This window comes from Panthera leo, chromosome D1 (assembly GCF_018350215.1).
Source record: "Panthera leo isolate Ple1 chromosome D1, P.leo_Ple1_pat1.1, whole genome shotgun sequence".
Classification (NCBI taxonomy): Eukaryota; Metazoa; Chordata; class Mammalia; order Carnivora; family Felidae; genus Panthera; species Panthera leo.
In genome coordinates this window covers 6,200,748-6,214,983 of record NC_056688.1, presented here as the reverse complement: position 1 = coordinate 6,214,983, position 14,236 = coordinate 6,200,748, and the positions used below count along the sequence as shown (strand labels likewise).

Sequence of the window (14,236 nt, the reverse complement as noted above, 5' to 3'; positions counted from 1 at the left end):
GGCTGTTGTCGATAGTGCTGCTATAAACATTGGGATGCATGTGCCCCTTCAAAACAGCACAGCTGTATCCCTTGGATAAATAAATACCTAGGAGTGTAATTGCTGGGTTGTAGGGTAGTTCTATTTTTAATTTTTTGAGGAACCTCCATACTGTTTTTCAGAGTGGCTGCACCAGTTTGCATTCCCACCAGCAGTGCAAAAGACATCCTTTTTTTCCACATCCTCACCACATCTGTTGTTGCCTGAGTTGTTAACATTAGCCATTCTGACAAGGTGATGTGGTATCTCATTGTAGTTTTGATTTATATTTCCCTGATGATGAATGATGTTGAGCATTTTTTCATGTGTTGGTTGGCCATCTGGATGTCTCTTTGGAGAAGTGTCTATTCATGTCTTTTGCCCATTTCTTCACTGGATTCTTTGTTTTTTGGTTGTTGAGTTTGATAAGTTCTTTATAGATTTTGGATACTAACCCTTTATCTGATGTGTCGTTGGCAAATATCTTCTCCCATTCTATTGGTTTCCTTTTGTTTTGCTGATTAGTTCCTTTGCTGTGCAGAAAGTTTTTATTTTGATGAGGTCCCAATAGTTCATTTTTGCTTTCAATTCCCTTGCCTCTGGAGACGTGTTGAGTAAGAAGTTGCTGTGACTGAGGTCAAAGAGGTTTTTTCCTGCTTTCTCCTCGAGGATTTTGATGGCTTCCTATCTTCCATTTAGGTCTTTCATTCATTTTGAGTTTATTTTTGTGTATGGTGTTAGAAAGTGGTCCAGGTTCATTCTTCTGCATGTCACTGTCCAGTTTTCCCAGCACCACTTGCTGAAGAGACTGTCTTTATTCCATTGGATACTCTTCCCTGCTTTGTCAAAGAGTAGTTGGCCATACATTTGTGGGTCCATTTCTGGGTTCTCTATCCTGTTCCATTGATCTGAGTGTCTGTTCTTGTGCCAGTACCATACTGTCTTGATGATTACTGCTTTGTAATACAGCTCAAAGTCCGTGATTGTGATGCCTCCAGCTTTGGTTTTCTTTTTCAGGATTGCTTTGGCTATTTGGGGTCTTTTCTGGTTTCATGCAAATTTTGGGATTGTTTGTTCTAGCTCTGTGAAGAATGCTAGTGTTGTTTTGATAGGGATTGTTGGTTTGCTAGTATTGTATTGGGAATTTTTGCATCTGTGTTCATCAGGGATATTGGCCTGTAGTTCTCTTATTTGGTGTTGCCTTTATCTGGATTTGGTATCATGGTAATGTTGGCCTCATAGAATGAATTTGAAAGTTTTCCTTCCATTTTTTTTTCTTTTTAATTTTTAAACGTTTATTTCTGAGACAGAGAGAGAGACACAGCATGAATGGGGGAGGGGCAGAGAGAGAGGGAGACACAGAATCTGAAACAGGCTCCAGGCTCTGAGCTGTCAGCCCAGAGCCCGATGCGGGGCTTGAACTCATGGACCGCGAGATCATGACCTGAGCCGAAGTCGGCCGCTTAACTGACTGAGCCACCCAGGCACTCCTGGATAAGCCCTTCATATGTGGAAATTAGCTCGGGAAATTTTCTTATATTATTCTTATTACTGATATTATTGTTATATTGTTAATACTTTGCTCTATTTTTGCTCTTTCCTTCTGGAAGTACCCATATATGCATATTAGATTTTCTAGAGTTAATTGTCCTTGTCTTTTTTCCTTATAACTTACATTTATTTACCATCTTTTCTTAAGTAGACAGAATTCCCAGACTAGTGTGGAGTTCACTAATTTGGATGTTTTCTTTTCTTTTGTTCACTATATATATATATGCATATTTTTGGACACGTAGTTTTCATTTACAAGTTTGTCTTGTTCTTGGACTGTTCTTTTTTCATGAGAATCTGTTTTGTTTTAGTAATGTTGTGACCTCTTGAATCTCACTGACAGTAGGAATTAATTTTTCATAAATGATATCTTTGCTGTTTTCTGTATTACATTTTGTTTTAGTGCTGGGCAGTTGGTCTAAGTGGCCCCACATTTGAGTTCTTATATTTTTTTCATTGTTTGGTAATTTTTTGTTGACTAATCATATTTTTTTTAAGCATTTATCTTAGGATGATATATTAGTTTGCTAGGGCTGCCATAACAAAGTTCTACAGACCAGGTGGTTTAAACAACAGAAATTTATTTTCTCACATTCAGGAAAATTGAAGTCCAAGATTAAGGTGTTACAATGTTTGGTTTCTTCTGGAGCATCTCTTTTTGGCTTATAAATGGCTGCCTTCTCTATGTCCTCACATGGTATTTTTTCTTTGTGTACTTATCTATTGTATCTTTTTGTATTTCCATATTTCTTCTTATAAGAACATCCATCAGGTTGAATTAGGGCCCAGCTGAACTTCAAGCACCTGTCTCTAGATGCTGTCATGTTCTGAGGTACCAGAGGTTAGGGCTTCAGCATGAGTTGGGAGAGGGCACACTTAAGCCCTTATCAGGTAGAATGATTGTATGGGTTCTTTCTTCTCTCCTTTATTGGTTTTTTCTTCATTGTGCCATATGATGGTGTATCACGGCACAATGCCAAATGGGAGTACGAGTCATTGAACCTTTCTTAATTTCAGATATCTTGTTTACTTTCTCTCCTTTGTAGTCAATGGAAATATTTCAGTCGAAATTAGAAGAAGCTGAAAAAACTGCATCCACAAAAGAAGAGTGTAAACGAGAACGGTGGAGGAGACCAACATGTTCAGATACAGCACAAAGTAGTCAAGAAAGTAGAAAATCAGACTTGGTAAAAGATAATAAAAGTTCAAGGGATAGATATAGTTCAAGTATTACAAACAGTGTCAATAAAGAAAAGTCTAGCGGTGATGAAAAAGATAATAGGTCGGGGTCTTCAGAAATATATAGAAGACAATCCAATCTGAGCCAAAATCGAGAGTTTTCTTCTCTTGGAAATTTGAAACCTAAATTTTTAAGACCCTCTGATGATGAAGAACTGTCATTTCATAGCAGGGGCAGAAATTTTGACCCATCTAGTTCATCTTCCGTACCGGTCACTCAGGATTCTGTGCATCGTGGTTTTCGAAAACCCACAGAAAACAGTGAAGAAAGTTCATTGTCATGGAGCCAATCTGGTAGGAGAGAAGGAGACAGGAAACATTCAAATCAACGGTCAGTGGACACCCGTGGCAGTGTCGGCGGTGGGCACATTTCTGAAGACACAAGAGAAAAATCATGGGACGAAAGCTTGAGAGGTGATTCTGTGAAGAAAGAGCATGTGCAGGACGCAAAGTCTTCCGCTGCTGGGTATTCTGTCATTTGTTTATTAAGCTGTTAAATGTTAAATTTCAGAAGATTCAAAGAAATTGAGCCGTATTTTTAAGAAATCAGTTATTAATGAGATGTGAGTTATAATCTGTTTCTTAAATTTTGTGGAAGAGATAAGATTTGCCCATTTAACAAATCAGTAGTTTTGTTTTATGAGTTGCATTTATTTCATTTCACGGTTTCATTTAATAAATGGAAGAACTCAGTGGCTATATTAGCTCAAAATCTGTTGCTTTTTTGCACATTAAAATATTAAATGAGTTAATAATCTTTTGAAATGGATATGCCACAGGAGGTATTTTGGTAGATTGTGCTCTTGCTGCCATAATTGCTTTCAAAGGAAACCACTTAATTGTAAAGCGTAATCATGATTGTAAATATGGCATGCCTATCTGGAGGTAGCCCACATATGAAGTGAAAAAGATACACAAAAGATCCTATAGAGGAAAGCATGAATTAATGGACTGTTTTGCAGACAAAGAAATAATCCACTTTGAACAGTTGACTGGTTTTAAAGATAATGTTAGAGTTTTAAAAGGGTGCCTGGGTGGCTTAGTTGGCTAAGCATACAAATCTTGACTTCTGCTTAGGTCATAATCCTAGGGTCATGAGATTAAGCCCCACGTTGGCCTCTGTGCTGAGTGTGGAGCCTGCTTAAGATTCTCTCCCTCCTTCCCTCCCTCCCTCCCTCCCTCTCTCTCCCTCCCTCCCTCTCTCTCCCTCCCTCTCTCCCCCTCCCTTTCTCCCTCTCTCCCTCTCTCCCTCTCTCCCTTCCTCCCTCCTCCCTCCCACCCTGCCCATCCCCTGCCTGCATGTGTGCACCCATGCTTTCTCTCAAAAGAAAAAAAAGGGAAATATAGGTAGGTTAGTGGTTGTACCTGTAGTAATTAGGCATAACACTCACTGGTGTTACTATTCTTGCACCTCTTGTACTTATATACAGAGCTGAGTCAGTAGAACAGGAAACCCAGGTTGAGTGGGATCAAACCTAGGAAAAATTGACTTAGCTATAGAGTTGGTTGTATTGGAAATAGCCATAAGTGGGGAAAAAAGTGTCCAAAGAATAATGAGTAGCTTAGAATGATCATTAAAATATGTTTTAAAATACCACCAAATGAATAGGACCCTCAAGGAAGAGGTTTTAGGAAATAATAGAAATCACTGGTGGCAGTAGTAGGTATAAACGTTGTGGTTTGGGGTCATGAGTATGGCAAATCATTTTTCTTAATCCCATCTGAAGCTGTGGATTATAAAGCACCATGTGCAGCTTTCAGTGGGAGGAAGCTGGCAAAACCTGGACTGAGTGATGGGGGCCCCAGTCAGATGGGCTCTGGTTCAAGGCAGGGTTTTGTTCCCAGGAAACCAAAGGAGAAATCTGGTTGTACTGACTGGATAAACAGGACAGGGATTAGAGAATGTCTTATGCTATCTACCTATATAATTGTCCAGGCTTTGCTCCACCTACTCTGGAAGGTAACTGTTTCTAGTCCCCAGCTGCTGGCACTAGGAGACTCTTACTTTTTTTTTTTTTTTCAGTATATGAAGTTTATTGTCAAATTGGTTTCCATACAACACCCAGTGCTCATCCCAAAAGATGCCCTCCTCAATACCCATCACCCACCCTCCCCTCCCTCCCACCCCCCATCAACCCTCAGTTTGTTCTCAGTTTTTTAAGAGCCTCTTATGCTTTGGCTCTCTTCCACTCTAACCTCTTTTTTTTTTTTCTTCCCCTCCCCATGGGTTTCTGTTAAGTTTCTCAGGATCCACATAAGAGTGAAACTATATGGTATCTGTCTTTCTCTGTATGGCTTATTTCACTTAGCATCACACTCTCCAGTTCCATCCATGTTGCTACAAAGGGCCATATTTCATTCTTTCTCATTGCCACGTAGTACTCCATTGTGTATATAAACCACAATTTTTTTATCCATTCATCAGTTGATGGACATTTAGGCTCTTTCCATAATTTGGCTATTGTTGAGAGTGCTGCTATAAACATTGGGGTACAAGTGCCCCGATGCATCAGTACTCCTGTATCCCTGGGGTAAATTCCTAGCAGTGCTATTGCTGGGTCATACGGTAGGTCTATTTTTAATTTTCTGAGGAACCTCCACACTGTTTTCCAGAGTGGCTACACCAATTTGCATTCCCACCAACAGTGCAAGAGGGTTCCCGTTTCTCCACATCCTCGCCAGCATCTATAGTCTCTTGATTTGTTCATTTTGGCCACTCTGACTGGTGTGAGGTGATATCTGAGTGTGGTTTTGATTTGTATTTCCCTGATGAGGAGCGACGTTGAACATCTTTTCATGTGCCTGTTGGCCATCTGGATGTCTTCTTTAGAGAAGTGTCTATTCATGTTTTCTGCCCATTTCTTCACTGGGTTATTTGTTTTTCGGGTGTGGAGTTTGGTGAGCTCTTTATAGATTTTGGATACTAGCCCTTTGTCCGATATGTCATTTGCAAATATCTTTTCCCATTCTGTTGGTTGCCTTTTAGTTTTGTTGGTTGTTTCCTTTGCTGTGCAGAAGCTTTTTATCTTCATAAGGTCCCAGTAATTCATTTTTGCTTTTAATTCCCTTGCCTTTGGGGATGTGTCGAGTAAGAGATTGCTACGGCTGAGGTCAGAGAGGTCTTTTCCTGCTTTCTCCTCTAGGGTTTTGATGGTTTCCTGTCTCACATTCAGGTCCTTTATCCATTTTGAGTTTATTTTGTGAATGGTGTGAGAAAGTGGTCTAGTTTCAACCTTCTGCATGTTGCTGTCCAGTTCTCCCAGCACCATTTGTTAAAGAGACTGTCTTTTTTCCATTGGATGTTCTTTCCTGCTTTGTCAGAGATTAGTTGGCCATACGTTTGTGGGTCTAGTTCTGGGGTTTCTATTCTATTCCATTGGTCTATGTGTCTGTTTTTGTGCCAATACCATGCTGTCTTGATGATGACAGCTTTGTAGTAGAGGCTAAAGTCTGGGATCGTGATGCCTCCTGCTTTGGTTGTCTTCTTCAAAATTACTTTGGCTATTCGGGGCCTTTTGCGGTTCTATATGAATTTTAGGATTGCTTGTTCTAGTTTTGAGAAGAATGCTGGTGCAATTTTGATTGGGATTGCATTGAATGTGTAGATAGCTTTGGGTAGTATTGACATTTTGACAATATTTATTCTTCCAATCCATGAGCACGGAATGTTTTTCCATGTCTTTATATCTTCTTCAATTTCTTTCATAAGCTTTCTATAGTTTTCAGCATACAGATCTTTTATGTCTTTGGTTAGATTTATTGCTAGGTATTTTATGCTTCTTGGTGCAATTGTGAATGGGATCAGTTTCTTTATTTGTCTTTCTGTTGCTTCATTATTAGCGTATAAGAATGCAACTGATTTCTATACATTGATTTTGTATCCTGCAACTTTGCTGAATTCATGTATCAGTTCTAGCAGAGTTCTGGTGGAGTCTATCAGATTTTCCAGGTATAATATCATGTCATCTGCAAAAAGTGAAAGCTTAACTTCATCTTTGCCAATTTTGATGCCTTTGATTTCCTTTTGTTGTCTGATTGCTGATGCTAGAACTTCCAACACTATGTTAAACAACAGCAGTGAGAGTGGATATCCCTGTCGTGTTCCTGATCTCAGGGAGAAAGCTCTCAGTTTTTCCCCATTGAGGATAATGTTAGCTGTGGGCTTTTCATAAATGGCTTTTATGATGTGTAAGTATGTTCCTTCTATCCTGACTTTCTCGAGGTTTTTTATTAAGAAATGTTGCTGAATTTTGTCAAAGGCCTTTTCTACATCGATTGACAGGATCTTATGGTTCTTATCTTTTCTTTTATTAATGTGATGTATCACATTGATTGATTTGCGAATGTTGAACCAGCCCTGCAGGCCAGGAATGAATCCCACTTGATCATGGTGAACAATTCTTTTCATATGCTGTTGAATTCGATTTGCTAGTATCTTATTGAGAATTTTTGCATCCATATTCATCAGGGATATTGGCCTGTAGTTCTCTTTTTTTACTGGGTCTCTGTCTGGTTTAGGAATCAAAGTAATACTGGCTTCATAAAATGAGAGGAGACTCTTACTTTTATCCTCAGGGTTGGCTTAACATTGGGCAGTCTGTAGGTCTTGACTTCTGTGACTTCAGCTACGTGGGAAATAGCCTTACACTCAGTATTTCATCTGGTTCTCTAATTGCTTTATATTTGTAGGTCATATTTAAATTGTACATTTCCGATAGATATACTGTAATATAGGTACTCACTAAAAGCTGTATTTTTTTGGTCTGAAGGCAATACACGTGCACACACACACACACGTGTACATGTGTATATTTTAAATGTTTATTTTTTCTGAGAGAGCAAGTGAGCACACACGAGCGGCAGGGGTTGGGGGTGGGGCAGAGAGAGGGAGAGAGAATCCCAAGCAGGCTGTCAGCACAGAGCCTGACGAGGTGCTCAAACTCACGAACTGTGAGAACATGACCTGATCCAAAATGAAGAGTCGGATGCTTAACCAACTGAGCCACCCAGGCACCCCATGAAGGCAGTATTTTTGTTAGCTCTGTCATTTTGGTGTTGCAGATGGTTTGAAGCTTTCCATGAATTCCATGATTGACTGGAGAAGGAAAGAACAATCTAGAAATCATCTACATATATGTGAAAGAAAAGATTCCTGAGCCCGTGTGGGTTGTGTAAAGTCAGAGACCAGGAAGCATGTTGAGGAATGTCTGTTTCCAGGGACTGAAGAGGTCCACTGAAGCATTGTGGGAATCTGTTAGTTTGAACATTATCCTGGGTATATGCTGAATTCTTTATAAAATGCTAGAATTCTAGGGAGCTTTAGAATGAATAAGTTTTATTTTATTTTTTTTAACGTTTATTCATTTTTGAGAGACAGAGAGAGACAGAGCATGATTGGGGAAGGGGCAGGGAGAGAGGGAGACACAGAATCTGAAGCAGGCTACAGGCTCTGAGCCATCAGCACAGATCCCGATGCGGGGCTTGAACCCATGAACTGCGAGATCATGACCTGAGCCGAAGTCGGACGTTCAGCTGACTAAGCCACCCAACCGCCCCTAGAATGAATAAGTTTTAGAAGTAGGGGGAAAAATCATAGAAATAATAGTACAAGTAGAAGAAATAATCGTCTGTGCTGTATTTTCCACATGCAGAAACTGAGGCGTTGAGGGTGTAGCTCACACAGTGGTGTGTTGAGAGAGTTGCCAGGTTGAGCAAATAAAAAATAGTAAGTGCCTTGCAGTATGTGGACAGACTGACCCCGCAAAATTTTTGTTTACCTGAAATTCAAATTTGACTGGGTGTCATGTTTTTTATCTGGCAATTGTATGTAACACTTAGCCATTTTCTGGGTTTGTGACCGTTTTGGTAGAGATAATATTATATAAAAAACTTAATTACCTATCTAAGTTACATAGCTTCACAATGTATATACCATTCTGAACTTTGATGTCTTTTTTTTCCCCAATCAGTATATCTTAAAGATGTTTTCCCATCATCCTGTATGTATGTACTTTTTAAAGGCTCTTTAATATTCTATTAAAACTGAGGTATAAGCTAGTAGTTCTCCTGGGTCGCCTCTTGGTGGATTTTAGGTGATTTCTAGTTTGTCGCCCTTACAAAAGTGCAGCAGTAATAGCGATGTGTATCTTTGCACATTGGTTAAATATAGCTGTAAAATAAATTCCAAGCAGTTGGATTATATTTCTAAATCTTGTTATATTAGCCAGTTTACTCTCTTACCAGCCAAATATTAGGATGACTTTTCTCTTCCTTACCATCAGTATTATTGAACTTTTTAGCCTTGAACTTTTGTCATTTGCATCATTGAGAAACAGAATCTTTGCTTGATTTGCATTTCTTTAAATCTGAGTGAAGTTTGGCGTATCGTTATAAATGTTAGTGTTTGTTTTATTTTTGTTAGCTAGTCATCTGTTTTGGCTACTCTTTGAGTTCTCTGTAAAGACTCTTTATAGTTTTCACGTAATATATAGTGTTTACATCACTTGTAGATTTCCTTTTTTTTCTTGTTTCATTTTCCTTTTTCATCCTTACTTTTCATTCATTCTTGCTGTGATCACATTTCTCATTCTTTTCCTTTGTCCTCTTCAGGCCTTGCATTTTTCTCAAGTAGGCGAAAAGCATCCTCTAGAAGGAAGGTGTCCATATGCTCAAGAACTTTAAGCTTATTATTCCTAGAAATAAAATGCGTTTGTGGATAATTTTGTTTTGTTGGAAAATATATCAGCTGTGTATTTTCTGGATTCTGAAACCTAGAATATTATGCCATATGAACAAAAACTAGTGTGCTGTCCTTAATTTAGATTTTATAAAGTTAGTATCAGGAACTAACCCATTTTATATACTGTCTTAGCCTTTGGGTATAATTCTTGGCAGAGTTTGCTGTGGGAGCTCAGAAGGACAAGAGAAGGATGACAGGTTCTGAAGGTTTTGAGTATAGTCATGAGATCCTTGGACAGGGAGAAAATTGGCGAACAAGCGTTGAGAGTAATTAAGGGCAGGAGATCTATGAACACTGCCAGCAGGCAAAGAATAATTGCAGTGTGCTCAGGGTTTCTGAAATGTCATTGGGGTGGAGGCTTTTTAATTACTTCTTCCTCAAAAGTTTTTAGGCAGAGTTGGGTGTGTGTGTGCTGCACAGAGAATACATTTTAATGGGAAAAGGGGATTTGTTTTTTAGAAATTATGAAGAAGACTTCTGAAATGTAGCAGTAATCCTGGAAAATGAGAAATGCTTGTACTTTTTCCTTCGTACAGGATGATTGCAGATGTCATGGCGAGGTTTCTTTCAGGGCATTTGCTCATTATTGTCAATGTTAAGAGAAAGTAAGGGAGAGTCTGTTCCTTGCATTTGCTGCCAAGGGGTGTCTTTGCTGTGGCGTTAACCAGATGAAATCATGTGTCCTGTATTCACTGTGTGCCCAGCAACTCATTTTAGTCTTTATTTGATACCTATTATTCTATGAAGTGAAGTGTATGTTAATATTGAAAATATTAGTATCAGAGAGGCTCAGAATTTTTGTTATATCATCTAATTTATCCTTATCTACTTTTTGTCTCCTAATAAACAATTTCTGTTAGAAAATACCCCCCCCCCCCAAAAAAAAAAAAGATGTACGAGTATGAATTTTAGGACAGTGAAGGTTATTGCTTTTAAAGCTTTCTTGGGATTTCAGTTATCTTCTTGAAACTTGGGAGCTTTGGTTGGAGTTTAGCATACCTTCATTGTCCTCTCTCTCTTTTTTAATGTTTATTTTGAGAGAGGGAGAGTGACAGGGAGAATGAGAGGGAGAGAAAGAGAATCCCAGGCAGGCTTCATGCTCAGCATAGAGCCCCACACAGGGCTTAATCTCACGACTGTGACCTGAGCTGAAATCAAGAGTCAGATGCTTAACCACCTGAGCCACCCAGGTGCCCCTTCACTGTCCTCTCTTGATTGAATCTTCAACTTTGCATACTAAGAAGTGGTGGGAAGAGTCAAGTAAAATGACAAAGATATGCCTTTGGATAGAAATAATAGAGGTTTTGGCAGTTTAATAAAAAATACTGTCATTGTAGGGGTGCCTGGGTAGCTCAGTTGGTTAAGCGTCAGACTTTAGCTCAGGTCATGATCTCATGGCTCGTGAGTTTGAAACCTGCATTGGGCTCTGCGCTGACAGCTCAGAGCCTGGAGCCTGGAGACTGCTTCGGATTCTGTGTCTCTCTCTCCCTCTGCCCCTCCCCTGCTTGCGTTCTGTCTGTCTGTCTCTCTCAAAGATAAATAAAGATTAAAAAAATAAAAAAAATCATTGTGAAAGAGGATTTATCAGTCAGATTTCATAGACTAAGTTATGATTGTGGGTCATGAGGTGGTAGAGATGGAAAGTGTACATGGGAAACATGGGTTAAGTAAAGTGCCTCCTTTCTCTTTCCCTTTTTTTTCTTTTAAGTTGCAGACACTTGAATATGTTTATATATTAAGGGAGAAGTATCAATTTTAGAAGAGTGATGATAGATGGCATAATTTATGGGCAAAATCCCAAGGGTACTGTGGATAAATGTAGGATCTGATATACTCAGACAAGAGGAAGGATTGGTCTTGGACGGGGGTGTTGAAGAAGAGGAGAGTGTGGCTGTAATTTGTGAGTGACAGGAGAAAATTACAGAAATTCTTGACAACTCAGGTCAGTGTTTTTCAACACAGGATCCCCACAATATTGGTGTTCCTTTTTAGTCTTTGTATGCACCACAGTGAGTTTGGTGGCTTCAGAAGAGAAAAAGTGACAGAACAATTTAATTCACACACAGCTCACAAAGTTGAAATGTCCTCTCATTGTTATGACTTAACTGCTATTAGCTTTTTTTTTTTTAATATGAAATTTGTTGTCAAATTGGTTTCCATACAACACCCAGTGCTCATCCCAACAGGTGCCCTCCTCAGTGCCCATCACCCACCCTCCCCTCCCTCCCACCTCCCATCAACCCTCAGTTTATTCTGTTTTTAAGAGTCTCTTATGGTTTGCCTCCCTCCGTCTCTAACTTTTTTTTTTCCTTCCCCTCCCCTGTGGTCTTCTGTAAAGTTTCTCAGGATCCACATATGAGTGAGAACATATGGTATCTTTCTCTGCCTGACTTACTTCCCTTAGCATAATACCCTGCAGTTCCATCCACGTTGCTACAAAGGGCCATATTTCATTCTTTCTCATTGCCACGTAGTGTTCCATTGTGTATATAAACCACGATTTCTTTATCCATTCATCAGTTGATGGACATTTAGGCTCTTTCCATAATTTGGCTATTGTTGATAGTACTGCTATAAACATTGGGGTACAAGTGCCCTTATGCGTCAGCACCCCTGTATCCCTTGGATAAATTCCTAGCAGTGCTATTGCTGGGTTGTAGGGTAGACCTATTTTTTGAGGAATCTCCACACTGTTTCCCAGAGCGGCTGCACCAGTTTGCATTCCCACCAACAATGCAAGAGGGTTCCCGTTTCTCCACATCCTCGCCAGCATCTATAGTCTCCTGATTTGTTCATTTTAGCCACTCTGACTGGCATGAGGTGATAATTAGCTTTTTATTTTGACCAAAATGTTGATGAACAGTTAAAATTACTGGTCCGTGTGCATGTCATATTTTCTTTAAGTGATCTTTGGAAGTTGAAAGTTTGAGAAACAAACTCTCTTTTATTCAGATTTGAAAAAAAAAGAAAAAGTATCTGTTCTGGTATGACCAGGAATGCAGTGATGAGGGGAGGTGATTTTTGTACCAGACATGTCCCTTGGAACTTCAGTTAGATGGCTTTGACAGATTCTTTCTGCTGTGCATCTTACATTTACTGAATTCAGCACCTCCTTCTTAGGTCTAGTGCTATAAAAACAGTTATGACACAGTTTCTGCTTTCAAGGAGCTCACGGTATCAAAGAGCCAGTTATATAGGCATGTGAAGAAATATGTACATAGATGCCGCGATACTTACAGTTAGTTGCAGGTCTAAATATAGATCCTTATGATTACAATTCCTGTGTACAACAAGGGATGATTAACTCCTCTGAGATATCACTGGGGGAACAGAATCCAGGAAAGATAGGGTCTTGAGGGATGAACTCATTAGGTAAGTGGGAAGGGGTAATCGACATGGAGATAACTTGGAGACAAGTCAGCGTGGTCTAGTTGAGCATTTGAGAGTAGAATTTTGGAGTGTCAGATACAGTAACTCCCTGAGGAGAGGGCATATTTCTTTTTATGGTCTTTGTGTCTCTGAATCCTGGTAGAGCGCATAGCACAAATTCACCTCTCAATAACTTGTGGAATGTAGTTGAATGGGAGGAAAATGGATAGGCAGTTATAGCGAATATGCCTCACGTGCCTTGTAAACAGCTCCAGAAGTCATGCTCCCGAGTTGGACAGTATTCTCTAGTGATTGGTAACAAGTATCTCCAGGATTTGAAATAGATCAGATTTGTATTTTATTTATTTATTAAAAATGTTTTCACATTTATTTATTTTTGAGAGACAGAGCGTGAACAGGGAAGGGGCAGAGGGAGGGGGAGACACAGAATCCGAAGCAGGCTCCAGGCTCTGAGCTGTCAGCACAGAGCCTGACGCGGGGTTCGAACCCATGAACTGTTAAGATCATGACCTGAGCCGAAGTTGGATGCTTAACCGACTGACCCACCCAGGTGCCCCCAGATTTGTATTTTAGAAAGATTCCAACATACTGTGTAGGCCAGTCTGGGAAATGGAACAGATTTGAGGATAAAATATTGGCGAGGAAGCTCTAGTTGAGAGACAAGAAGTCATGAACCAAAGGAGTGAATGCAGAGGAAAGGGGGAGCTTGAGTTGGCTTCTGTGGCTCAGTGATGAGGCATCTATTTCTGTGGCCCCTTGGAAGGATTTGCTTACTTACTGTGTACCATTTCTGGACATTCTTTTAAACAATTTTCCTTAAGTTTATTTGTTTAAGTCATCTCTATACCCGATGCGGGGCTCGAACCGATGACCCTGAAATCAAGAATTGCATTCCTCTCCAACTGAGCCAGCCAGGCACCCCTCTTTCCTTTCTTGAAAAGATTTCACTGTTGGATTTTGAGCATGGTGAATGGAAGACTGGTTGGAACATTCCTCTTTGACTCTGTAATTGGCTCTCAGTGGCAAAAGTTACCATTATTGAGCATCAGGCTATGTGTTGTGTTTAGAATTTTATTTTATTACTGAATTTATTATAGTTTTATACATTGTCACATTTGATTCTGATAATGTGAGGGTAGGTATTGATCATCTTTTTGGTTTTATAGCCTGAGAGAGGTTAAGATACTTGCCCAGTCTCATAGAGTTTGTAAAAGGACAGAGTCTGGATTTGAACCCATGTCAGTCTGACTCCAGAACTCCTTTTCTTGTAATACTAACAGGGATTTCTCATTTCTTTTT

At 39.6% G+C, this 14,236-nt stretch overlaps 1 protein-coding gene across 2 annotated transcripts in view; it reads left to right on the top strand.

The window, feature by feature from the left end:
- Window positions 1–14,236, top strand: part of CWF19L2 (CWF19 like cell cycle control factor 2) — a 155,429-nt gene that overhangs the window by 47,500 nt on the left and 93,693 nt on the right. For both annotated transcript variants that reach the window (XM_042904088.1, XM_042904089.1), the window contains exon 8: window positions 2,616–3,274. In XM_042904088.1, the coding sequence (XP_042760022.1) occupies window positions 2,616–3,274 (659 nt within the window). The remainder of the gene's footprint in view (window positions 1–2,615; window positions 3,275–14,236) is intronic.